This window comes from Orycteropus afer, unplaced genomic scaffold (genome assembly GCF_000298275.1).
Source record: "Orycteropus afer afer isolate SDZICR_OR568_19922 unplaced genomic scaffold, OryAfe1.0 scaffold00247, whole genome shotgun sequence".
NCBI classification, from domain to species: Eukaryota; Metazoa; Chordata; class Mammalia; order Tubulidentata; family Orycteropodidae; genus Orycteropus; species Orycteropus afer.
In genome coordinates, this window is record NW_006921834.1 from 4,758,498 (window position 1) to 4,784,739 (window position 26,242).

The 26,242-nt window shown below is 51.1% G+C and overlaps 1 protein-coding gene across 1 annotated transcript; it reads right to left on the bottom strand.

Annotated features, from left to right (window-relative positions):
* Positions 1-262: 262 nt before the first annotated feature.
* NR4A1 (nuclear receptor subfamily 4 group A member 1) lies at positions 263-10,657 on the bottom strand. The gene is made up of 8 exons (XM_007949575.2): positions 10,640-10,657; positions 7,370-7,417; positions 4,852-5,727; positions 3,927-4,056; positions 3,449-3,600; positions 2,880-3,082; positions 2,612-2,790; positions 263-519 (listed from the first exon to the last, which is right to left on the bottom strand). The coding sequence occupies exons 3-8, from the start codon at positions 5,725-5,727 to the stop codon at positions 263-265; spliced, it is 1,797 nt and encodes a 598-aa protein (XP_007947766.1). The 5' UTR covers positions 7,370-7,417; positions 10,640-10,657.
* Positions 10,658-26,242: the final 15,585 nt, after the last annotated feature.

The following is a 26,242-nucleotide window of genomic DNA, read 5'->3' on the forward strand; positions in this document are numbered from 1 at the left end:
TTATCTTATAAAAACATGAAGGCCAGGGGTTTGGGGGGGTAAGACAAATAGTGCGGGGGTCACTCCCATGAATGCACTCTCCTCCCCCAGGGCTTGAGCTTCCTGCCGACATCCTAGAGCAAATGAGGAGATCAGTCAGTCTGCAGCTCAAACCCAGCTGAGGGGCAGGCAATGCTCTAGGGTTCGTGGGCCATGGGCTAAAGGCACGTGGGGTGGTATACGAGTGCACACACACATGTGCACGGATATTCCCAGGCTGGGGTCAGAAGGGCAGCGTGTCCATAAAGATCTTGTCAACGATGGGTGGAGGGGGCACCAAGTCCTCCAGCTTGAGGTAGAAGATGCGCTGCAAGCCCTGTGTGCACAGGGTCCGCAGCTCAGGCAGCTTGCCCAGCAGGCGGGACAGGCAGCTGGCCGGCTGGGGCTCACCCGCCACAGACGAGATGTGCTCCTTCAGGCAACTGGCAATGCGGTTCTGCAGCTCCTCCACCCGCCGTGGCTCCTGCAGCCCGTGCCGGTCTGCGAACAAGGTGTGGGCTTAACCACCCGTCCAAGGACCAGACACCCCAAAGACCCAGCCTCCCCTGCGTCTGAGCCCTGAAGGATCAACTTCTGCCACTGACCATTCCTCATACTTCTCTGGCACTCTGTAAAAGCTTACACGCACACGCAAGCCCATTTTCAAGCCCCATAGTGATACCACCGCGGAAACCCAAAAAGGGGTCACTAGGAGTTGGATCCAACTTGACAGCAATGCCTTTTTGTTTATCAGAAGCCTATGAGGGCAATGGCACTCATTGTCCTTATATCCCAAATGAGAAACTGAGGCCAAGAGAGGTTATATGATTTGCCCGAAGTCACAAAAAAGAAATAAAACTCTAGCCTTTCTGGCTAGGCCACCCCAGACTGTTCTGAAGCGTCTTGGCACTTTGGCAGCAGTGTTTCAGAGGCTACCACCAGGGAGAGCTAGCTTTGAACCCACAAGTCTTTCTTCAGCCCAGAGGGCTTCTAATTTTGCTTTTTATGCTAGAGTTCCATGTGAAAGTTAAGGGGAAAAAGGTTGTAATGGGCTCCAGTGCTTTAAAAAATAAAAAGCTATCTGAAAACTCCTATACTTGACCCCAAAGAATCCATCCTCTTTGGACTCAAGTGTTCATACGTAAATGTATTAAATGTGTAATAACAATTACATGAAGTACAAAACCAGGCACAACTGATCCAAGGTGTCAGAAGTTAGGACATTAGGACAGTGGTTACTCCTGGGGGAGAAGATGGCGGGAAGGAGCACAGGAGGGGTTCTGGCCATGTTCTGTTTCTTGATCCAGGTGCTGGGTACTTAACTGTGCTTAGTTTGTGAAAATTTATCATTTCTGCCTTTTTCTGTATGTGTATACATCAGTAAAACGTTTTCAAAACAAACAAAAACCCTGGGCCACGTACTTGCCACCATACAGTCTAGATCCTGGAGAACACCAGCCCATACCACTCGTTGTCACTGAGTTGACTCCAACTCATGGGGACCCCAGGGGTGTCAGAGTAGAAGTGTGCTGCACGAGGTTTTCAAAGGCTGATGTTTTGGAAGTAGACCATCAGGCCTTTCCACCAAAGCATCTCTGGATGGACGTCAACTACCAATCTCTCAGTTAGCAGCCAAGTGTGTTAACTGTTTGCCCACCCAGACACTCCAGACTCTGGGGTCCACCAAAAATAACCCACCGCCACTGAGTTGATTCCAACTCATAGCAGACCCACAGTGACCCTATAGGACAGTAGAACTGCCCCATAGGATTCCCAAGCCTGTAAATCTTTACAGATGCAGACTGCCTCTTCTGCCATGGAGTGGCTGGTGGGTTTGAACCATTGACCTTTTGGTTAGTAGCCAAATGCTTTAACCACTGTACCACCAGAGCTCTTTGGATATTGGGTTGCCAAACCAAAACCAAACTCACTGCCGTTGAGTCGGATCCAACTTGCAACGACTGCTCCTTGGGTTTCTGAGGCAGTATCACTACAGAATTAGACTGTCCAATCCTCCTTCTGAGGAGTGGCTGGTGGGTTTGCACTGCCAGCCTTCTGGTTAGCAGTTAAATGCCTCAGGCACTATGCCACCAGAGCTCCCTCCTTTGTGACCCTATACAACATAGTAAAACTACCCCCAAAGGATTCCCAATGCTGGAAGTCTTTACAGAAGCAAAATGCCTCATCTTTCTCCCAGAATGGTTGGTGGATTTGAACCACTGACCTTTTGTTTAGCAGCCAAGTACTTTAACTACTGCACCATCAGAGCTCCTAGGATTCTGGCTGGTCTGGGGTAATTCAAAGACTTGATTGATGGGGCTTTGGAGTTAGATGCAGCGAGGCTGCCCCCAGGTCTACCGTCTACCAGCTGTGCTACTCTGAGCAAGTGTCTGCCTCTCTCTGACTCTTATCATCCATTCTTCACAGGCAGCTATGAGCAGGTGGCCAAGAAGTGCTAGGTATCAGCCCACTCAGGGCCATGCTTTCAGGTCCTCTCCATTGCCTAGGACAGCACCCTCTTGAGAACCAGCCAGCACCTCTATTCCCACCCCTCCCTGAATCCCAAGGACCCAGCTTGGTGCTGGCCACTCACCGGTGATGAGGACGAGAGCTGACAAGCAGGCAAAGGCAGGGACATCGACAACCAAGCTGTGGAGGGACCGTGAGAAGGCTAGGATGTTGTCAATCCAGTCGCCAAAGCCACGGGCACACTGCAGCCGATGTAGCACCAGGCCTGAGCAGAAGATGAGCTTCCCCTCACCAGGCTTGGACCTGGTGGGTGGCAGACACAAGTGGTGGTCAGGGTAGCTCAGGGGCAGGGCGGCAGGGGGAAGGGGCCAGGCAGACAGCAGGCAGCTCACCGGTAGGCCAGGCGGAGGATGAAGAGCTCCAGAAAGGCCGACTCCAGCAGCAGGTCCTGGTCACTGGGTGACAGCTCAGCAAAGCCAGGGATCTTGTCGGCCCATTTGCGGATAACCTCCAGGGAACCCGAGAGCAGATCGTAGAACTGCTGCACATCCCCAGCATCTTCCTTCCCAAAACGGGGCAACAGCAACTCCTGGAACTAGGAGAGCAGCCCATTGGGGTCAGAACCCCATAAAGGCCCCATACCAAGGCCACCATGCATGGCTGTTGTCATGCACTCAGATGCCCAATCACAGGAGAGAGGAGAGAACGGAAATTCAGCCCACGCATTTGCTTGCCAATTCTCACATATTATCCCAGGGCTGTGCTCCTGGAAGGAACATATTTTTCTAATTGGGCCCCTGAGGGGTATAGTTTTCCATCTGGTCAACCCAGAAGTGGCTTCTCTTTTTTTCAGTGTATTGAGCTAGAGGGTGAGTCCTTTTTAATGTGCACAAAGGCACTCAAGGTGCTAGCAGCTGCATTCCCCAGAGCAGGAGCAGGGTCGAGTAGAGTGAGATCTCACCTTGGAATAGTCCAGTCTGGTAGTGCTGGGCCCTGAGTCCAGATGTGCCCGGACCAGGGAAGTGAGGAGGTTGGCAGGGGAGGCATCTGGGGGCTGCTTAGGTTTTGAAGGGAGCCGGCCCCGTCGCCCCTTCAGACTGTCTGTCCGGACAACTGCAGAGAAATGGGCAAGGTGAAGAAGGGAGGAAGCAACCCCATGTACTCTTAGCTAAAAGCCATGTACACCAAAGCTGGGAAGCACTGAGCCCCCGAGACCCAGGAGACCCTAAAGAGACCTCCTCCCATCTCTCTCACAAGCCAGGCTGGTGGAAACCACCCTGGACTCCCAGCCCCCACCTTCAGGGGACTGGAGGTGGGAGTGGAAAGAAGGTGCAGACACGTCCTCCCCTGTGGCCCACCAGAGCAGCTGTCTGGGGGACTTGCCCAGTCCCACCTGCTCAGCCCCGCCTGTCCCACTGGCCCCATCCACAGCCACCCACCTTCCTTCACCATGCCCACAGCCAGGCATTTCTGGAAGCGGCAGAACTGGCAGCGATTTCGCCTCCTCTTGTCCACAGGGCAGTCCTTGTTGGCTAGGCAGATGTACTTGGCGTTTTTCTGCACTGTGCGCTGGGGGAGGGGGGGCAACACGGAACAGGCTGTCAGAGAATGGGGTGGGGAGGGGGGAAAGTCCAGGGGAGGGGACCGTCCAGATCCTGCTGCTATGGCAGACAAAAGCGTTCTCTGTTCACAGCTATTTTTCTAACATTTGGGTGGCAGGGGAGGGAGAGATGGAGGGATGGGGGGAGGAAGAGGAAAGTCTTGGGGGCACTAGGGGAGGTTTCTGCCTCAAGGGGAGGACCCCAGGACATAAGGGTCAGGAGCTGAGGTTCCCCAGCAGTCCTGACATCTATACTTTTTTACTGTGCCTGTGTCCACCTGCCCCTTTCCTGGGGCAGACGAGAAGGCCAAGGAGGGGCTGGGGACAGGAAGCTAAGCAGGCACCCAGTGCTGGGACAAACACACAGCCTGTTCCTCAGTCCACCCCCAGCCCTCAAGCACCAAGTCCTCTGCCCAGATTCTTTCATCTTATGCCAGGAACACGAGTGCATGGGGCCCCCCTTCCACTAGGACCTTGAGTTGGGGGAGGGCAAGCAGGGGAAAGTCAGAGGCTGGCATCAGAACCTCCCCTTCTCATATCCCCACGGCCTGCACCCTCTGCCCATGTCACACACCACCTCTAGCTCTCTGCAGGCCTGCTGGCCCATTCCCATCTCTGTGCAAGTCCATCTGGTAGTCTCACTCTCTTGTTGCCAGGCAGGACTAGTTGGGAGGAGAACCCAAGGCAAGCTTCAGATCCCACTGGACAGAGACACCTGCATGTCCCCACTTCCTACCAAAAGCACAGCTAGAATAGCATAGTACCTTGAAGAAGCCCTTGCAGCCCTCACAAGTACGGACGCCATAATGCTGGCATGAAGCGTTGTCCCCACACACGGCACAGCGGCCCTCACTTCCACTGGGAGCCCCACTCAGGGCTTTGGCCGAGGTCACAGGTACATCCAGCAACCTCGAGCTGTCAAGGTGTGGGGAGGTGGGCGCCAGGCCTGGGAAAGCTGTTGGCATGGAATAGCTCTCACCTTCCACCAGCTGGTGGGTGGCCTGTGAGGGGAACAGCTTCAGGGGGCTTTGGGCAAGGCTGGGGCTGGGGCCAGTGGGGACACCGAAAGAGAAGAAGGCTGGGGGCTGGGGGGGCCCAGAGGCCTTGGGCAGCTGCTCTGTCCATGCCCGCAGGCCTTCGTAAGTCTGGCTGGGTGAGAAATGGGCAAATGAGCCATCCCAGGGAGAGAGCTGGGGTTGCTGGAAGCTGGGCGTGGACGGTGATGGGACTGAGCAGGGACTGCCGTAGTAGTCAGAGCCGCTAGAGGACAAGGTCTCGTCCAATGGGCCGCTCAGAGTGCCTGGGTAGCAGCCATACACCTGGAAGTCCTCGAACTTGAAGGAAGTAGAGGCAGGGGAGGTGGCTGAAGATGAGGATGTGGAAGAGGCTGAGGAGGAGGCTGAGGAGCACGGCTGGGCTGTTCCTGGCAGCTGGTAGAGGAAGGTGTCAAACTCTCCAGTGTAGCCGTCCATGAAGGTGCTGAAGCTGGGCAAGGCAGTGGGGGCAGCAGGGACTGTCTCAGGGGTGGCCAAGTCCATGGTGGGCTTGTTGAGCTCAGGGGTCAGGGGGTCGCTTGCCAGATGGTCACGGGCTCCTGGGCTTGGCGCTGGTGTCCCATATTGGGCTTGGATACAGGGCATCTCTGAAGAGGGAGAAGAGCCAAGGAAGGGGAGGGGAGGAGTTAGTTCGAGAAGCCTGAAACCTCATTTCAACATATAGGCCCCAGAGGCAGCCAGGTGGCAGGAATCCCAGACAAGAGATGGGATACCAAGGCCTTAGGGCTATGACCAATCATAGTATCCAGGATCCTGACCCCTGGCCAGAGCACCATCTCAACCTAAATGCCACAAAGTCCCCAGGCAGTGACCCAGCAAGAGTGGGCTCAGTCAGAAGGCCAGCCACACCCCAGTCGGCCTGGGAACCCTCAGGAAGGCATCTGGCCAGCATTTCTCCGCTGGAACAGGAGGAAGCTGTGTTCCTCCAGCCCCCCGCCCCTCCTCCACCGGGTAGGGGCTAGGAGAAGGGTGAGTGGGAGAAGCAGGCAGGCAAAGCCTTATGCCCAATCCCCAGGAGCAGATATGTTGTTTCTCCAACCAGGCTCTTTCTGGGAATATTCCCAGGCACAGCCCAGGATTCTGCAAAAGCCCTTCTTCTCCATCCTGCACAGTACCTGGGAAGAAGAGCATCCTGGATAGGGAAGAGGGACTGGGAGTGAAGATCCAGAGCCTGCCCTGCCTAAGAAAGCAGCCTAAGAAGCAATGCAGCCGCCCCGACCTTGCCCACATCCCAACCCCCATCTACGGACTGAGCAAAGGCTGCAGATCCCACGTGTACCCCAGTTCTGCCATCTGGGGCTGGGCTCCCATTCTGCGCAGCCTGGGATGCTCCCAGAAGCAAAGAGGAAGGGAACCCAAGTCTCCTCACCCTGTTCCCAGCTCCCTAGGGCATCGGGAACCTGGCTTCAAACCTTTAAAGGCCATATGCTGGAGAAAGTCTGAGGGGGAGAGGGAGAGGGAGAAAACAGCCCCCTGGACTTCCAAGGGAATGGACAGTCCCTAAGAGGAATTTCCCTGCTACCCTTTCAGCACTTCTCCTTGTTCTTTTTACAAGAGAACACTCAAAGAAAAGATGAAACGACTCTGTTGTAACTGCTCTCATGCCTAAAATCCTTACTTTATCTCCAACCTGTATTTCCCCCTTGGCAATTACATATCTAAATTTCTGAACTCAAGTACAGATTCATCTTTCCTTCTGAATTGCTGCTGCTTATAAAATATTATTAAGGCATTTACTTCATTAGTTCTTTGTATCTACCAACTAAAAAAAAGAGAGAAAACGCTGAGAGCCCAGCAAAGGACATAAACAGGTTATGCGTGAAGAAGAGGGCTCCACCTGCCTAGGCCCCTCCATTAAAGCAGCATCTGTGTCCTGAAGAATCCAGGGGCTCAGGTTTTGGGCAAGGCAAAGGGGGCTAAACATCCCCAACTATGAGGGGCCTGGAGGAAGAGAGAAAGCATCAGTCAGGGGATTCTTAAATTCACAGACTGTTCAAAGTAACACAAAGGAAGCTCCAGGACAGGTTCTCTCCCCCAATTCCCTGCCTGGGGTCTGTATAACCTCACAGGGAGGGGACCTGGGCAAGAACTCAAGCTGGAACACAGCATACAAGAAGTACAGCAGATGGGAGCAAAGGCTGTCATTACCCTTTGGCCAAGAACCCAGGGAGTCCTCTGGCCCTAGCCATTCTCCCACCGACATGGACCCTACATGGCACAGGTCTACTCCTGACCTGACACAGGACCGACCCAGCCAACAAATCCCCTCAGAGTTCTGGCCCCACCCACCTGGAGGGTCCGTCCACAGGCAAGCAGCCCTGGGCACCTGCTCAAGATAAGGGTAGCCACGTCTCCCAGCACTAGGACAGCCTGGATAGGGATGGGTTGAGGGTGGAGGAGAGCCAGCAGCCTCCCAGGGCTGGGCGTTCCAGACTTACTCAAGTCCTGTTTCTCCACTTGGACGTCCCACATCCGGATCAACCCCTATCAATCTATGAGCCCCCCCCCAAGCTTCCAAACTAGGCAGGTACTTAACAACACAGAACCTACATCCAGCCCACCACCACCACCCCAGGGCAGTCCCAGAGAGAGGAGGAAGAGGTGGGGTTGAAGGAGGGAGTGGGGAGAATCCGGCTTCAGGCAGGTCCTGGCAACAATGTGGTTTGCACCTGTTATGTTGAACAAGCCTGAGGCTGCACCCTACCTGTGAGATCCAACAGAGACTGGGTGGGGGGGGGGAGCAAGGAGGTAATCAGCATTCCAGGCTCCAGTGGTGGGGTGTGAGGATCCCATAGGTAGCCCCACACAAGAGGCTCCTACATTAGCAACTGTCTCCAAAATCCCAAATCCCTCCCCAAGGACAAGGGTTTCCACATTTTTCTCTCTACACACACACACACACACACAATCCAAGCCACAGTTAAAACAACACTCAACTGTGCTTCCAGAGAGAGACTGCCCCTGCTTCTGCCCCTAGAAAGACTCACTTATTCCAACACATAGCAAGCACCCCCTCCACAGTTCAGCCACCAATGCTACCTATTCCCTTTGGTAGTCCGGAGGTCTATGGACACAGGCCAGACAAAAGAAAAAAAAAAACAAAGAAACACTCAGGAGCCGGAATCATTGCAAACTAAGTTACAGTCCTAAAGTACGCAACTAGAGGAGGCTTTCCAGACTGGCAGAAAGAAGACCCTTACGGAAATCCGAGCCGACCGATGATTCCAACACCGCTGAAGCTCAGACCCCCATCAGCACCCAAGTCCAAAGCACCCTGCGCCAACTTCGGCACCTTGGGAGATTGAACTTAGTCCAGCTGCTTGCTGGACAAGTCCTCACTCCTGGCGCCAACCCCAACCTCCTGCGGCTTCCACCTTGCATACACCCCCCCCCCACCTCCGGCGCCCAGCGGAGTCCAGTCCAATCTGGGTCCTCGTTCCGCTCCAACCGCTACCTTCCAAGCCTAGAAGAGCACCGTAACCCGCTCTCCTGCATGCCGACCCTACAACATCCTTTCTACCCGCGCGTACACTTCCTCTCCTTCATGCAACACCCCTAAAACCTAACACACAGAGATCCGCTCAAATGCACGGTCTCCGTGGGGCACCTACCCGGCTGGCTCCTGCTCCTCCTACCCGGGACCGGCGCCCGTCTTGAGACGCAGTCTGGACCCGCGTGCGCTCCCGCAGTCTCCGCACACTCCCCCAAGTTTCACAGCCTCTGCCACTGGGGCTCCACCGCCCCGCCGGACCTTCCTCTTAAGCGCTCCGTGACGCACGGGGAGGGGCGGGGGCGCCACTGACGCACGCGGCCCGGCGAGCTTTGGCCTTACAAGGGCGCGGGGGGCGGTGCGGTTCCGGCGGGAGGCGGACAGAGGGAGGCGCGCGGCCGGGGAGCCCGAGGGGGCGGGGCGAGAGGGGGCCTGGAATGTCTGCGCGCGTGACGCACGCGGGGTTCCATTGACGCAGGGAGCGCGGAGTGTTTGATCTATAAATAGTCCCCTCGCGCCCGCCGCGCCGGCTAAAAATAGCTGCTCCCCCATTCGCCCCGCTTCCCCCACCAGACTCGGAACCCGGTAGGGGAGCCTCCAGGTCCGAAATAACCAGCTGGGAGGGCCTGGGCCCGAGAAGAGGGCGCGTGAGGGCTGCGGCCGCGGGGCTTCCCCGAACAAGGATCTCCTCGCCCTCCGCCTGCTCCCGGGATCCTCGGCCGCGCCCGGCCCCTCGGCTCCCTCTGTGCCGGGCTCCGCCTTTGCCCCCTCCCAATCGCTCCTTGGAGGCCTGGGGTATCGCCCTCTGCTGCTGCTGGGCCGCCAGGGCAAGCCTAGGGCTGGGGCGGGCAACTCGGACACACCCTGGCGAGCCTGCGCCCCACCTCCGCCCAAAGCGCAGTTGTGCACTTGGCCCTTCTTTCGCCTTTCGCAGCAAGATCTCAAGCCTAGAGGTTACCCATCGTTAAGCCTAGAGGTTACCCCTAGAGACATCAGTTTGGGCTGTCCTTACTTCCTCCCCCCAATTCTCCACGCAAAGTTTTCGGCAGAAGTGCCTTTCCCAAGGCCGGGCTGTGCCAGGCCCAAACTCGGTCGTTGGGCTCTGCTCCACAGGCTGAACCTGAGTTTTCACCAATTCTCTCTCCAGCCCCTTACAAAGTGAGTGCACACTACTTGGAAAATTACCAAATTTCCTAACCGCATGGAGCCTGAGAAATCTTTTCAAGAAATTTATGCCAACTGCTCACCATTTTATAAATAAACAGGCTCAGAGAAATAATGGCACTTGCTCAAGGTCACACAGCAAGGTGGTGGCATCCTGGGGTGAAGCCCAGAAGCATTCAAGGGATCTTTTCACACTCTCCTACCACTACACACCCCCTCCCAAAGGTCAGGGAGCACCCGAGCTCCCAGCCCACCCTAGCACCTGTGGAAGGAACAGTTCTGACCAGGTATAACCTGCCTCTTGGAGGAAAGAAGGGCCTGGACGGGCTTATCAGGACACAGACCAAGCTGCAGCCACCTGCAGCCTTACTTTAGTTCAGCTGTCATCCTCTACCCTATCCCACCACCAGCCTGGAGCCCCCTCGCCAGATAGGTAAGAGAGGAAGGATTAAGGGCTAATATTTACAAGGGGAAGGGAGTCACCCATTCCCTTTCTCCTCTGTAAGTCAACATCAACAGGAGTTTCTGCTTCAGCTAAGCCTGCACCCACCCACCCGCTCACTTCATCTGGTCCTCCTCTGCCCTTCAGGCAATTCCTGTTCACTTCCACTCTCACCTCCTCTCACAGATTTCCCACATTCATGTCCCCAACCCCCAATTCTACCCCTCCAAGGGTCCTGCAAGTGCCTGGGGCTTATCCCAACAATTTATCATCTCCCACCCTTTGTCCACCCCCATCTCTGTTCCTGATGCTCCACAGGTGACACTTCATTTTGTCCTGAAATTCTCTCTTGAAACATCTCTCTTGGGTTCCCTCATTCCTATGGCCAGTACAGACCACACTTCCACAGACCAACAGAATGAGCCCAATGACTTCTTCTCCTTATCTACACCCAATAAGAAAACCACCCCTTAACCAGTCTCTTTCCTCTGTCTAAATCACCCTGTCCACTACAGATGGAGAACTCATTATTTAATACCAATCACATTAAGTGATCTGGTTAGAACCTGTCATGGCTCCCTGATAACCAAATAAACCAAACTCACTGCCATTGAGGCGTATCTGACTCATAGCAACCCCCACTGGGTTTCCAAGGCTGTAAATCTTTACGTAAGTAGATCACTCCAACTTCCTTCTGCAGAGCAGGTGGTGGGTTTGAACCACTGACCTTCTGGTTAGCAGCCAAATGCCTTATCCACCACACCACCAGAGCTCCTAATATTTCAATGTATTCAGACCTCTGGGTTTTTCCAAACCATCTTCCATGGACCCTTCAAGGCCACCTGGATCAGAGTGATACATACATGAGCAGGGCAGTATAAGTGGGACCCATGCAGGACTCCCACCCTACTCCAGCCCAAGGTTTGTTTTTCTTTGCGCTTTTGCATACAATTTTACTTGGAAAAAAGGATTCCACAGCTTTAAAAAAAAAAAAAAAAGGTTTGACAGGAGCTGTGGTGGCGGAGTGCCTGAGGCACTTGACTGCTAACCAGAAGTTTGGCAGTTCAAACCCACCAGACACTCCGCAGAAGGAAGACTGGGCAATCTACTTCCATAAAGACTTAACGCCTCAGAAACCAAAGGTGGTTGCTGTGAGTTGGAAGCGACTTGATGGCAGTAAGTCTGCTTTTTGTTTAGTACAATTCAAATCCTCTCATTTTGCAGATTGGGACCCAAGGGTTCAGAGAAGAGCTGCACCTTGCTCAGGAGCACACAGCAAGTCTGTGCTGGGTTAGACTGGATCCGGCTGTGGCACAGACTGGCTTGCCCACCTATCCCAACTCTGCCCCGGGATGCCCCCCTGCACCCTAGCAGGGCCTTCCTCAGATTTAGTATGTCTGCAAAATATATTAGGCAGGTCAGTGTTCCTGCCTCCATCCAATATCCCAGCAAAACACAGGTGATTATCTGCAGCTTGATCTATCTCTGCTCATGACCGGCCTTAGCTCTTTCAGTCTTGTCTGTCTTGAACCCTAACCTCCTCTTCTCCTCCCCACCATCTTCCATTTGTAAAAAGTAGCACAGGCTATCCTTGAGCCCCAGGGAATTCAAGCAAGAAGAAGAGCTGGCCAGGCCCTTGGCCTAAATCTCAGCTTCAAGAGCTGTGCCAGCAGCCCAGACCCCGCCTCCCAGGGCTGTGAGGCTACTGCAGGCTGTGGAGGCTGCGGTCTCCCTGCCCTTAAAGAGAGGACCAAAACCAAAAAACCAAACCCACTGCCGTCTAGTCGTATCCCACTCATAGGGACCCCTCCTTGGGTTCCCAAGGAGGTATCACTACAGAAGTAGATTGCCAAACCTTCCTTCTGAGGAGTGGCTGGTGGGTTTGAACTGCCAGCCTTCTGGTTAACAGGCAAATGCCTTAGGCACTAGGCTACCAGAGCTCCTTAAAGGGAGGAAGAGGGAGACAACTGCAGCTGCCACCTGGCCACGCCCTCAGGGGACACTGAAATTTCTGAATAGACCAAAACAAACAAACTCACTACTCTTCCAATTTAGAGTGACCCTACAGGACAAAGAAGAACTACCCCATAGGGTTTCCAATGCTGTAAGCCTTTACTGAAGCAGAATGCCTCATCATTCTTCCACAGGGTGGCTGGTGGGTTTGAACCACCAAACTTTTGGTTAGCAGCCAAATGCTTTAACCACTGTGCAACGAGAGCATCCTTCTGAATAGAATATACTCTGAAAATACATAAGCATAAAGCAAACAAGGCAGAGTCCCTTGGTGGGAACACAGCTCCCATTCAGACAGAGATGTGCAGCATCTAGCCCAAGACAGGGGAGAGAGGCCAAAGGGGCTGGGCCAGTCAGAGGCCCTCCAGGGATGGTGGCCTGGGGGCTCTGGGCAGGGTGGAGTCCAGCAAAGGTGCAGCTCTAGGGAAAGGCATTATTGACAGACTTTAGGAGGCTTAGAGTATAAGCTGGTTCTAGGTTGGGTGGAGACCCTCAATAGACCCCCATGGCCCAGCCTTCAAGAGTAAGGTCAGTGTGAACTGCTCATTGGGGGTGACAAAGGACAGGTAATGATAAAGCAAGTAATGATGGAAGATGTGTCCAAAATTAGAAACTAGGGCCAGAAGGTAAGGCAGGGCTGTGATAACACAGGAAGGGCAGAGAGAAAGAGATGGCATGCTGGAGGCCAGAGACAGTGCCACACACTCAGGCCGCCACACCATGGCCCAAGCCTACTGTCTGCCCTCATTACCCATACCTCCCCACTATTCCCCCGTAAGAACCTTCCCCACTACATGCTTCATATAATTTCACTCACTAGGCACATCGTTCATCTTCCTCCATTCTACTCTAATCCTGCTCACCCTCCAACACTCCAGTTCAAATGCCACCCCCCCAACGCTAGCCCTCAAACGCTAGCCCAATTCTTAATAAGTACCTTCTCTTGCTGGAAGGAACTAACCTCCACTGCATACCAAGTGTCAACCCTTCTTCCACTTAACACTTTCCTTAACCTTTTCAGGTTTGGAATTCCGATTCATATCTGATAAATGAGGAAATAGAGGCAAAGGAGTAGTATTTAAACTCAGGTCCCATACCTTGTTGTTATGTGCTGGACCCACTGCCCTTGACACTGAACTCTAGAAGCTTTGGCTTCTGCCCCCTTGGGTCTTGAGTTCTTATCAGTACACCACAAAACCAGGCGCACACATGTGGTCGGCAAACTGAAAACAGCAGTGCCTGCAAGGGGTTCTTTGGGGAAACTGGTAGCATTCTAGTTCCTGATCCAGACAATGGCCACTGGACGTGTTCACTCTAGACAAGTCACTGAGTTGCACTATCAGGGCTTTATACCTATGATTTATGCACTTTTCTATATGTTGTATTTCCCTTTCCCTCCAAAAAATGTTATTGTTGTGTGCTATTAAGTCAATTCTGATTCAAAGTGACCATATAGGATAGAGTAGAACTGCTCCATAGGGTTTCCTAAGCTAAACTCTTTACAACAGAAAAGCCAGGTCTTTTCTACCACAGAGCAGCTGGTAGGCTCAAACCACTAACCTTTCAGTTAACAGCCCAGTGCTCAATCATTGCACCACCAGGACTCCTTTACTTAAAAAATAGCCTTGCCCTCCAGAGGCAGGAATGCATAGGAAAGAAGAACACAGGGAGGAGGCAACTATCAGGAGGAAGAGAGAAGAAAGCTGTTATATTGTAGGCAACTGCAATCAATGTCATGAAACAAAATGTGTATGAACTGTATGGTAAATGAATTCTGGGTGTAAACTTTCACCCAAATCACAATAAGAGTTAAAAAAAATAACATAACATAAGATAGCCATGCGTAATGTTAATGATAAGGAGCTCTGGTGATGCAGTACATAAGGCATTTGGCTGCTAACCAGAAAGTTAGTGGTTCAAACCTACTAGCTGCTCTGTGGAAGATGAAGCAGTCTACCTCAGTAAAAATTTACAGCCTTGGAAACCCAATGGGGGTCGCTGTGAGCTGGAATTGACTTGATGGCAGTGGGAAAAAAAATGTTCATGATGGTGAAATAATTTGAAAAAGATGAATGTAATCAATGGCCCTATATGATACATGTAGAAATTGTTGAATTGGTGTACATTCTGTTGTGTATAATTGCACCAGAATAGAAGAAAATAGCCATGCCTGGAAGGGACACACATATTTATTCAAAAGAACACAAATGCTGCTGGAATTCACTGAGTACAAATTCATTCAAATGTGTGGAATCACAGTGGCTGTATCTCACTCATCGTATGTGTGATTTATCCACAGATCTTATGTCACAGTCAGGTGACATTAGAAAAGGGTCCTTGAACAGTCAACACAATATGTTTTTTGAACTGCTCACCAGGCTCTTACCCTTCCAGTCAAATATTCTGGGGACTAGGTACTTATCAGTCCCATCCTCCTCTACCAGTGTGTGACCTCCATGACAGCAAAGACACTGTCGCCTTCACCTTGGTAAGGGGACCCTTCCTATATCCCCAACAGTAAGGAGGCCAGGCCAGGGCTAAAATAGGCACTATGCCCACCATTGTTCCCCAGCCTAAAGGAAGGCAGGGGTTGGGTAAATAAGGGATGGAGGAAGTGGAACTGCATAACCCCTTTCCCACGACCCCTTTCCCAACACTGCACCCCCAACCTTGGGCTCAGCAGGGCCTGCCCCTACTAAACAGAGGGCAGGAACTTGTCCTACTTTCACGAAGACCACGCCCTTCCCACGGGGTGGGCAAAGGGAGAGAGCTTCGCATCCGCCTGCTGAGAAGTGACCCTGGGAGCTTTCCCTCCTCAGCCCAAGGGCCTATTGCCAGCGTTCACTCAGCTACTTCCTCTTCCTGCCCTGACAGTGGGCAGGGGGATTTGTGTTGTGGGCAGGGAACCATTGCCAAGTGCCCTAGGGGGGCTTCCCAAGGGTGGATCTGGGAACCAGGGGTAACGGGTCAGGCCCAGGCCTCTGATCTCTTGGCCCTTGCCCAAGCCCTGCCATGACCCCAGATGTCATTGTCTCTCCCCTAAAACAGGCTCCCAAGGACACAGCCAGGTCAGCCACTACCTTTCACCCCCACCCCAGCCCCCAGCAAGGGGAAAAGATGGAGGAGCTGTCAAAGGCATCTTTGCCCAGGTGCCAGCAGGCCTAGTGTGTGCCTGGAGCCTGTCCTTTGCCCTTGCTCTGAGACTGTTTCGTCACTTGCCTGATGCAGACAACAGACAACCCATCTCCGGGAGCTGCAGGAATTCACGTTGCTAGGAAAAGGGAGAGGCTCAAGAGGGAAGTGGAGCACTGTCAGGGGCCTGGACTCCAGATGCCCACAGCAGAATCTTAGGGCTGGCAGGGGGTAGGGAAGGGAGATATCAGGGTTCTTAGCTCCACTGGGGAGCCAGCATCCCCCCTCCTCAAGAACTAAATAGCACTCACATATCAACCTCTTCCCCTCCAAGCCTGAGTGAGAGGAAATGGGAGTGTGCCCAGAGACGTGGCTCCACTCAGCACCAGGAAAATTCCAGACTGTGTGCAGCAAGTGCTCAATTAATACTCTGGAGAAAACTGGTAAATTAAGGAAAGCAGGCCCTCTCTTCAGAGGCTACCTTCAGGCCAGTGATTACTCTGCTCTCCCCGGCCCCTGCCCAAGCCAGAAAAAACTGAACTAACGTCCAGTACATAAGCAGCGGAGCTGGAGAGCTGAGACAAGGGTATAAAGCTCCTCAGACAAAGGGCAGCCACGCCTCATCTGCACCCTCAGCCATGGACCCTCAGTCGCCTCAGCTCCTGGCCACTGCCTCTCTCCTCCTTACTTGGAGGGTCTCCCAACACCTTGCAGAACACCAACACCCATCAAATTCCCCAGCCCCTCCCCAAGGCCTCCACCCAGCCTCTGCGGGCAAAATTTCAAATTCCAAAATAAAAACCCTCTGATAACGAGCTCCAGCCGGAAAGTCTGATGTACTTTCCTATTGTTAAAGTATTTTTAGTTGTGGGCTCTGGATTCGTTTAGAGACTCACGTTCAGAAAGGAAAAAAAAAAAAATTATTTTTGAGAACTGAGAAGGAGAGCATAAGAGCCTCCCACGTAAGGAGCTGCAGCTTATTCCATGTCTGGACGGAGCTTCTGGCCTCGGGCCTGGGGAGCGTGTTTGTGGCAAGCTGGTTGGCAGATCTGCCCCACCTCCTCCAGCCCTGCTTCTCAGGCACCAAAGGCAGCTGGAAAGCCCGGCAAGGCAAGCAAGGCAGGGGCAAGCAGGGCAGCGGCTGAGGGCTTGGCAGGGAGCCGTGCCCCCCATTCAGCAAGCTAGTCCTGACCAGCTGGAGGGGCTCAGGAACCTCACTCAAGGAGTGGGTATCCTGAGGCACCCTGGTGGACACCAAATTCACTTTCATGTCCCTCCCCTCCCTAAGCAGACCGGCACCTTGCCTGAACTGGGTCAATGCAAGAAGCGGATTGAGACCCTGTTGGAAATCTCTGAGGAAGAAGATGGATGGCATCACCTATCTATTTCCATGTCTCCCAGTCCTCATAGAATGTTCCCAACTCCACTCTACCTTCCAACTGCAGTAAAGTCTATTTACTCTTCTTCCTGGCCACCTGTGTTTCTCCTTCCCCGCCTCCTCTCAAGGGCAAAGGGATTAATATGACAGTCACAATGGAAAAATCCAAACAGCCCAGCTCTGGTGCCTCAGTTTCCCCATTCCCAAGACTCACCAACTTCCTTCTCACAGTCCACTCTGACTCCCAGAGATCCTAAACAACCTCACAGAGGGAGGAGAGTCCTGGTGTTGGTCAGGGGCTCTTCCTGGCGTCCTCAGGGAGTCCTGTGGGGAGAGACGTGACTGCCCAATCAGCCTGTCCTCCTCGGCAGAGGCTGGGCACAAGTTGAGCCGCCTGTGGATGCAGAGCTGTCTCCAAGCCAGCATGTCCTCCTCTGTTTATATAGCAGAAACCAGAGCCGGCCTCTGGGGATAGGGAGCTGCCTCAGGGCCCTCTTGGCTGGGGCCTGACTTTGGCCCAGGTCAGCAAGAGCCCAAAATAGTCAGCTGATGGGAGCCCCGGCGTGAGCGTGACCCTGGGCCCACGCCCAGACCTGGCAGACAGGTGCCCACGTCACAAGATCAGTGGCTCAAACACTCACGGGGCTCAGCTGGCAGCCCCTTGGGGTGGCCTTGGCAGTGACTCTGGCATGGGACTTCCACCCAATCACCATCTTCACCCAGACAACGGGGTAAACACAGGTCATCTGCCCACCCAGGCTGCTGTACACTCAGAGGGAAGGCTGGGAGTTCCGGGTCTGGGGGAGGGGATGGCACCTGGCCCACTGCTGTCATCCTCACTCACGTGCTTCCCAAGTCCAGATCTCCGGCCGACCAGGGACACCTGCCTCTCCCACTCACAGTAATAGGGATTATCCCTGCCCCCCAGCCCATGGTTGGTGGCACAGAGCCTGCTGTCAGCTGGACACCAGGTGCACACCCAGCCCTCGGAATATAGGAGGCCTGCCTTCCCAGGGCTTTCCCACCTTCCATCCAGGCTGAGACTGGACATCCCATCTTTCAATCCCAGCCACATACTTGGGACCCTGTGCACCCTGAACACCAAGCCCACATGAGGCAACAGCATCTGTCTGCAGGGTGCTGGGGGAGACACCAAGCCAGTTCCTGCTTTATTCGGGCATGTCTCAAGGCCTGAGGGGCTGCTGCTCTGAGGTGCGGCTCTGTTCAGGGGAAGGAGGAAGGGACTTGCAGGGCCCCTGTCCAAGGTGCCAGGCTGAACTCCAGCTCCCTCACATGTGAACTTGATGCCTTAAGCTATTCCAGCATCTCAGATCCCCAGGGAACGTACTGGCAAAAATGCCATTTCCATTCCTACCGTCACCCTTGGACTGGCTTGTGCCTTCTCTAGAGGTACCCTCCGATGAGGAAATCCTGTTCTTCACTCTCAGACCAGGCTCAGCCTCCCGTGGGCATCCAGGAGACCCAGGTTCTAGGTCTGGCTCTCCATGTGCTCACTGTAGGACCTTAAAAGTTACCTCTCCTGATTGAGACTCTCATCCACTGCTAGTGGAACTATAAAATGATACAACCACTGTGGAAAGCAGTATGGTGATTCCTTAAAAAGATGGAATTAGAAATACCATTTGACCCAGCAATCCCATTACTAGCTATATATCCTAAAGATGTGACAGCCAGGACAAAAACAGATATATGCACACCCATGTTCATCGTAGCACTATTTACAATAGCAAAAAGATGGAAACATCCTATGTGCCTATCAACAGAAGAATAGATAAGCTAACTATGGTACATATACACAATGGAATACTACACAACACTAAAATAATGTAGACTCTACAAAACACTGCATAACGTGGATGAACTTGGAGGACATTATGCTGAGTGAAATAAGTCAATTACAGAAGAACAAATATAATATTAGTTCATTATTGTAAAAAGCCAATATATGGAAAGGTTTATATATGGAAAGAAACTTTCTTTATTGATTACCAGGGATGGGTGGGAAGGGGAGGGAACACTGGGAAAAAAAAATGCATTGACCCATGTCAATTTACCTTTGTGTATTTCACTGTACATAAATTATATTTCAATAAAATATATTTGAAAAAAGTTATCTCTCCCCTCTGTAACTCAGTTTCTTCACCTGTAAGATGAGGGGGTGAACTAGCAGGCCAAGGGTCCTTCTGGCCATGGCATGGCCACCAGCCAGGATTTTCCCTTTCAAAGATGTTGGATGAATAGTAAAGGGTCTGTCCCCGCCCTCTGTCAGGAGATGTGACATCAAGATTATCCTTAATCCATAGGGGTCGCCTCCCCAACAGGCCCTACAGGCCTACTTTGGTGATGGAGTGGTCACTACTCTTTCTTGGGGAGCAGGGTCTTCCCGTCATACACTCCCTCTGGTGCAGTGTCTACACCCTGGAAAAAGACCAGGGGCCTCCCAGTTCTGTCCCACTATACTCCCAGCCCTGAGCTCCCTGTCCCCACCCCATCAGTTTCCTGGAACCAGGCACGTGCTGCCCTGGGAGCAACCGTCACCACCCCCTCACCTCCATCAACCCATGTCACCTTGCCCAGAGTTCTCCAGCCTATGCTGCTAAGAACTCGGGCTTCCCCCTTCCCCACCCCCGTATCACTCCCATCACCAGAGAAACCAGATCTCCCATTGCTGAGTACCACTTTGCCTGCCATCTTTACAGGGCTTCCCCTCCACCCCCCAAACCACATCTGCCTTGGGCAGTTCCACACCCACCCGTGTCCCCCACCCACACCTGCTCAGGTAGGCCCTAGGGTATAAAAGGACAATAGCAGAATGCTTACCACTCTGGGTGGAAGACAGGCTTCAGCCAACACTCAAACCATTCCCTCCAGCTTCAGACCTGGTGGAGGGAGCCAGTCACCAGAGAAGGGCAGGGGCTGGCCTCTGTCCATGGTGGAGGCCTGTGGAGGAAGAATCAGCGTGAGTGAGGAGAATCCAGCCAGCAGGGGCATTCCCTGGAGACAGCCCAGACAGGAAACACAGCAGTGGTAATGGGGGCAGGATGCAGGCTATGTGAGGGGGGAAGCCAGCCCAAGGATCTCCCTGGGCTAGGTGTCAGAGGCTGAGGGCCTATGCCCAAGGCAAGCAACTCTTGAGGCTGGGAGGTCTGGCCGGGAACCAGAGAGACACAGGCCAGTGGCAGTCCCTCAGCCTTGTTCTCCTCTCCAGGGTGGGAGGGCACCTAAATCCAGCACTCAGCTCCAGATGGACCCAAAAGAGCGTCTTGTAAGGCAGAGAGACAAAGCCAATATACAGACAGAGTAAACACTCCTCTTTCCTTCAGGGGCTCCAGGTCCATCCCCAAAGCCTCAGAGGCTACCACAAGGTATGGGTTCCATGCTCCTGTTACCAGGCAGCGGAGCCTTCTAACCAGAGCCAATGGGGATCCTCAGGAATTCTGAGGGGACTCCAGTCCCCAAATGTGAAAGGCCCCATTTAGAGCAGAGTGTGTGAGCATGAATGCTGGATTCCAGGCGGGCTGGGTTCAAGCCCTGGCTCCATCACTTGTAACCTTGGGCAAGTTACATAACCTCTCTGTGCCTCAGGTTCCTCATTTGTAAAAACGCCAATCACAGCATTGTCATCAGGCTTAAATGTTGTTAGGTGCTGTCAAGTCGGTTCCAACTCACAGAGACCCTCTGTACAACAGAACGACATACTGCCCTGTCCTGAACTGTCCTCACAATCACTGCTTATGCCTGAGCCCACTGTTGCAGCCACCATATCATTAAAATGAGTTAATGTACATAAAAACTCACTGCCGTTGTGTCGGATCCAACTCACAGCAACCCCTCCTTGGGTTTCCGAGGCAGTATCCCTTCCGAGGCGGTATCTCAACGGACATAGATTGCCCAGTCTTCCTTCTGACAAGTGGCTGGTGGGTTTGAACCACCAGCCTTCTGGTTAGTAGTCAAATGCCTTAGACATTACGCCACCAGAGCTCATAAAGGATTTAAAACAGTGCTGGGTACACACTTGTTGTCTGCCACTAAGCTGGTCCCTGACTCTGCATACTGTGGCTAGACCACTGTGATCCAAAGGGTTTCCAATGGCTGATTTTCAGAAGTAGATTGCCAGGCCTTTCTTTCTAATCTGTCTCAGTCTAGAAACTCTGCCAAAACTCATTCAGCATCGTAACAACACATAAACCTCCACTGACAGATGGTTGGTGGCTGCACTTCAGGTACACGGGCCAGAAATCAAGCCCAGGTCCCCCACGGGGAAGGTGAGAACTCTACCACTGAACCACCATCTCTCTCCTTATAAACATTCCTGTTGCTGCTGGGTGCTGTCAAGTAGGCTCTGACTCACAGCGACCCTATGTACAACAGAATGAAACACTGTCAGATCCTGTGCCAGCCTCACAATCCTTGCCTTATGTGAGCCCATCATTCCAGCCACTGTGTCAATCCATCTCCTTGAGGGCCTTCGCCTCTTTCGTCAACCCTCCACTTTACCAAGCATGATATCGTTCTCCAGGGAATGGTCCCTTCTGACAACATGACCCAAGTAAGTGAGGTGAAGTCTGGTCATTCTGGCTTCGAAGAAGCATTCTGGCTGCACTTCTTCCAGGACAGATTTGTTAGTTCTTCTGGCAGTCCATGGTACTTTCAGTATTCTCTGCCAACACCACAACTCAAAAGCATCAACTCTTCTTTGGTCTTCCTTATTCATCATCCAGCTTTCACATCCATATGAGGTTAAGTGGAAATACCAGGGCTTGGGTTAGGCACACCTTAGTCTTCAAAGAGACATTTTTGCTCTTCAGCACTTTAAAGAAGTCTTTAAAAAAAATGCATTTATTGAAATATAATTCATGTACAGTTAAATACACAAAACTGAAGTGACATGGGTCAATGCTTTTTTTTTTTTCCATTGTTCCCTCCCCACCTCTCCCAACCCTGGCAACCAACAAAGAAAGTTTCCCTCCATACATAAACCTTTCCTTGACCCTCCACAACAATGAACTAATACTGTATTTGTCCTTCTGTGATTGACTTATTTTCCTCAGCATAATGTCCTCCAAGTTCTTCCATATTATGTGGTGTTTTGCAGGCACTACATTAGTCTTTAATGCTGCACAGCATTCCATTGTGTGTATGTACCATAGTTTGGTCATCCACTCTTCCACTGATAGGCACATAGGTTGTTTCCATCTTTTTGCTATTGTAAATAGTGCTGCGATGAACATGGGTGTGCATATATCTGTTCCTGTCCTGGCTCTCACCTCTCTAGGATATATATCTACTAATGGAATTGCTGGGTCAAATGGTATCTCCAATTCCAGCTTTCTAAGGAATTGCCATACCGCTTTACACAGTGGTTGTTATCACTTCACAGTCCCACCAGCAGTGTATGAAAGTCCCAATCTCTCCACATCCCCACCAGCATTTGTTATTTTCTGTCTCATTGAACCTTGCCATCAGTGCTGGGGTGAGATGGTATCTCATTGTTGTTTTGATTTGCATCTCTCTGATGGCCAATGATCGTGAGCATCTCTTCATTTACTTGTTGGCCACCTGAATATCCTCCTTGGTGAAGTGTCTATTCGTGTCTTCTGCCCATTTTTCAATGTTAATTCCTTTGCTGTTGAGGCGTTAAGAGTTTTCTATAAATCTCAGAGATAAGTCCCTTGCCAGATATGAATTTGTTGCTGTCATTTTTGTATGTGCTTCTTTGTGGTATTGATTTCTTTGTTCCATAAAATTTTCTATGCTGAGCTCTTTTTGTTTTCGAATTGTGTTATCACTTCTTTCATTGATATTGTTTTATTATTTGCTAAATATTTATGCTGGTCCTCTTTTTTCTTTTGATCTGAAGGTTTATCATTTTCCTTTGAGGTTACCCTGTGATTTACAGTTTTCTTCTCAAGTTTAGAACAGTCCATTCTATCTTGTATTGTCTTGACTTCCCTACCATTTAGAAGTTCGGTAACTACACAATTTTTTCCTTTTTGGTTTGTAGTTGTTCTGGTTACCTAGTGCCGCTCTGACAAGAATATACCACAAATGGGATGGCCTTAACAAACAGGAGTTTATTCTCTCACTATCTGGAGGCTTTAAGCCCAAGTTCAAAGTGCCAGGTTCCAGGGGCTGGGTGAAAGCCCCTCAGTCTTGGGGTGCAGCTCTGCCTCCTGCTCCCAGCCCACTAGAGGCGTTTCTTCACTCAGACAGCTACTGGCTGCTGAGGCTGAGAATCCCAAAGGTAGACAAGGAAAAAGGCACAGTCCCAATGTTACCAAACCACATGGCAGGCCATTAACTTAAGTCCATTTTAAGTCCCAAGGTCGGCAGAGCATAGCAGGCTGCTGAGCAATGACATGGCTCATGCAGGGTTCAAGCATGCCATAGGTTAGAGACCATTCCCAAGACTTCTCCTTATAAATAGGAAGCAGACAACCCAAAGGAAGCACTCAGCTGCCTGTGGTAGATCCCAACATGGAGTTGACTGCCAGTCTCATCATGGGGAATAACTACCTTCAGCTGCCCAGCCACTCAACCAGGCCCGGCCAAGTTGACACACAAACATAACTACTATAGTAGTTGTCTTCATTTGTCAACTGATGCCTCTGGTTCCCTGTTTACAATCCTGTAGGCTTATTTACTTTGGATATTTCCATAGCTGGGTTGGTTTCTGAGTTATGTCACCATGTGTGTTAATGGTCAGTTGGTTGTTTGCTGTTGTTGCTTCTCTGTCCAAAGGGCTCCCTTTAGCATCTCTTGTAAGGTTGGTCTGGTTTTAACAAATTCCCTTAATTTCTGCTTATCTGGAAATGTCCTAATTTCACCATCATATTTGAGGGACAATTTTGCAGGGTACATAATTTGTAGTTGAAAACTTTTCTCTTTCAAGGTTTTATATATACCATCCCATTATCTTCTTACCTGCATGGCTTCTGCTAAGAAATCTGAGCTTAGTCTTATTGGTTGCCCCTTGTAGGTAACTTCTGGTTTTCCCGTGCTGCTTTCAGGATTGTTTCTTTGTCTTTGGTTTTGGTGAGTTCGATGATGGTACGTCTTGGTGATTTACTTTTGGGGTCTATCCTGTTTGGGGTTCGTCAGACTTCTTGAATAGATATATTCTCATCTTTCATCATACCAGGAAAATTCTCCTCCAACAAATCTTTGACAATTTTTCCTGTGATTTTATTTGTCTCTTCCTGTTCTGGAATTCCAATTACACGCAGGTTATTCCTTTTGATGGTATTCCACATGTTCCTTAGGCTTTCTTCACTTTGTTGTGATCTTTTTTTCTGATTGATTGCTTTCTAAAGAAGTATTGAGATATTTGCCTTCAATCTCACTAATTCTGTCTTCCATCTATTTAATTCTACTCCTTTGCCCATTCAATGTCTTATCTATTTCTGCAAATTTATTATTAATCCTCTCGATTTCTATGTGTAGATTTTGTATGATTTCTAATTTTTCATTTATTTTGTCATTTTGTCCTTGTATTGCCTTTCAAAATTGTTCTAGGGTTTTCTGTGTTTTCCTAAATTTTGTCAGTGTTTTCCTTGATCTGTCTCTCAATTTGTTGAAGATACCTAAATATAATTCTTCTGAATTCCTTATCAGGGAGTTCCAATGCTGCATCTTGCTCAGGGATGTGTTTTGGGTCTGTATCCTGGTCCCTTGTTTCTTCTGCTTTATCTTGCTTCTTCGTGTGCACTGTGATGCTCTGTTGTCTCCGAGGCATCATGACGTTTTTGTGTTGATACTTAATTGGTGATTGTATGTTGAAGTGACTTGCCCACAATTTTTGTTTTCTTTGGATTTTATCTAAGTAAGCAGGGTACTGTGCTCCTCTATTCACTAGTTGACAGCACTTATACACTCAACACCTGTCTCCTTTCCCATTGTCAGCCTCCCATATGTTAGTGATGTCCTTGGCAAACGGAGCTTATTCGCAGGTCCCTGGAATCTGAATGAGAATGCTATCACTTTGTCTAAAGAGGCCTTTTGCAGCAGATTTGCGCAGTGCAATAACGTCATCTGATCTCTTGACTGCTGCTTCCATGGGTGTTGATTGTGGACCCAAGCAGTATCATTATTAGGAGAAATTAAACAAAGATACATAAAAAATATAACCCTAGACTCTATTTCTATTCCAAGCTACTTCTGGGTACCTGGCCTCTCCAGAATTCCAGACCCTCATCTCCCTTTCCCTCTTCCTACCTCCATTCCACCTTCTCCTCTCCCACTGGGCCCTAGAGTGAGGACAGGACCAGCCAAGGCTTATCCCTCATTGATACTGTGCCCTTCAGGTCAAGATGAAGTCTAGGGAAAAGGAAGTAGATGTTTTCATGAATGGGAGACAGAGGGAGTGAGGAAGAGGAGGGACCTACAGGGGGTGGATGATGGGCTTCCTCACCCTCCCAACCTCTTCCCTAAGGTCCACACAAGGCTCCTCTGGCCCACACCACCACCTTTTCTCTTTACAGATCTACCAACATCCTCATTCCTCTGTAGATGCAACGGGGAGCAGGAAACATAGAATGAAGGTTGCAGGAGAGAAAAAGGAGGGGGAATGGTCTGGCACATCTGGAGGGCTTCCAACCCTCAAAAAAAAAAGCAAAATCAGGCTTCAGACCCACCCCAGACCATGGGCTACACCTGTTCTCAGAATGACACTGTCATCCTCCCAACCCCAAAAATGAGTCTGTAGTCATGACCTAGGGGTCTTTCCACAGCTGGAAGGAAGGAAGCATGGTGGGGAGGGCCAATCACCCTCAAACCACAGTCAGGCTCAACCAGAGAGCCTAGGTCTTTCCTGATCGTGTCTGAGGACAAAGACCAGAGGCTGGTACCCAGTTGGTGCCCAGAAAGTGATCACTACACCTTAGAACACAGACCTGATACAATATCTCAGACCACAACTCCCTCCTCAACATTCATTCCACAAGAATAAGCAAACCAAACATTTACCTGAGGTAGATACACTCTCTGGAGAGAACAATCATGGGATAAGGAAGGGCTGTTCATGTACTGGGAGACAGCTCAGGGGGCAGGAGTGCATACCGGGATGGACACAGGGAAGAGGTAACTATCAGGAAGAAGTGGGAGGGGAGCTGTTGCACTGGGGTAAATAGTAGTCAATGTCATGAGACAAAGTGTATTTGAACTGCTGTATGGAAAGTGAATTTGCTCTGTAAACTTTCACCCAAATCACAATTTAAAAAAAAGAAAAAATGGGGATACTAAAAAAAGAAAAGAATAAGTAAACCAAGATACCTGTGCCCCAAGAGGTTGTAAGGGGAGGGGATGGAATGAATCAAGGGTCAATTACAATCAGCACTGTGCAGAGGGTAAACCAAGAGTTGGGTGGACCTAGGGAGAAAATGATGCCCCAAAATGGGGAAGAAGCATCAACCTGCCCAAGCTCCTGCTCCCCCACAACCCTGTCTCTCCTCACCTCCACTCA

Bases quoted from the DNA above. Each gene is read 5' to 3' on its own strand.
- NR4A1 (XM_007949575.2), bottom strand. From the start codon at position 5,727: ATGCCCTGTATCCAAGCCCAATATGGGACACCAGCGCCAAGCCCAGGA. The intron at 4,057-4,851 runs GTACTATGCTAT...CCCCTCCCCCAG, and splicing joins GCTGCAAGGGCTTCTTCAAG to CGCACAGTGCAGAAAAACGC. The intron at 3,601-3,926 runs GTGGGTGGCTGT...ATTTCTCTGCAG, and splicing joins TGTGGGCATGGTGAAGGAAG to TTGTCCGGACAGACAGTCTG.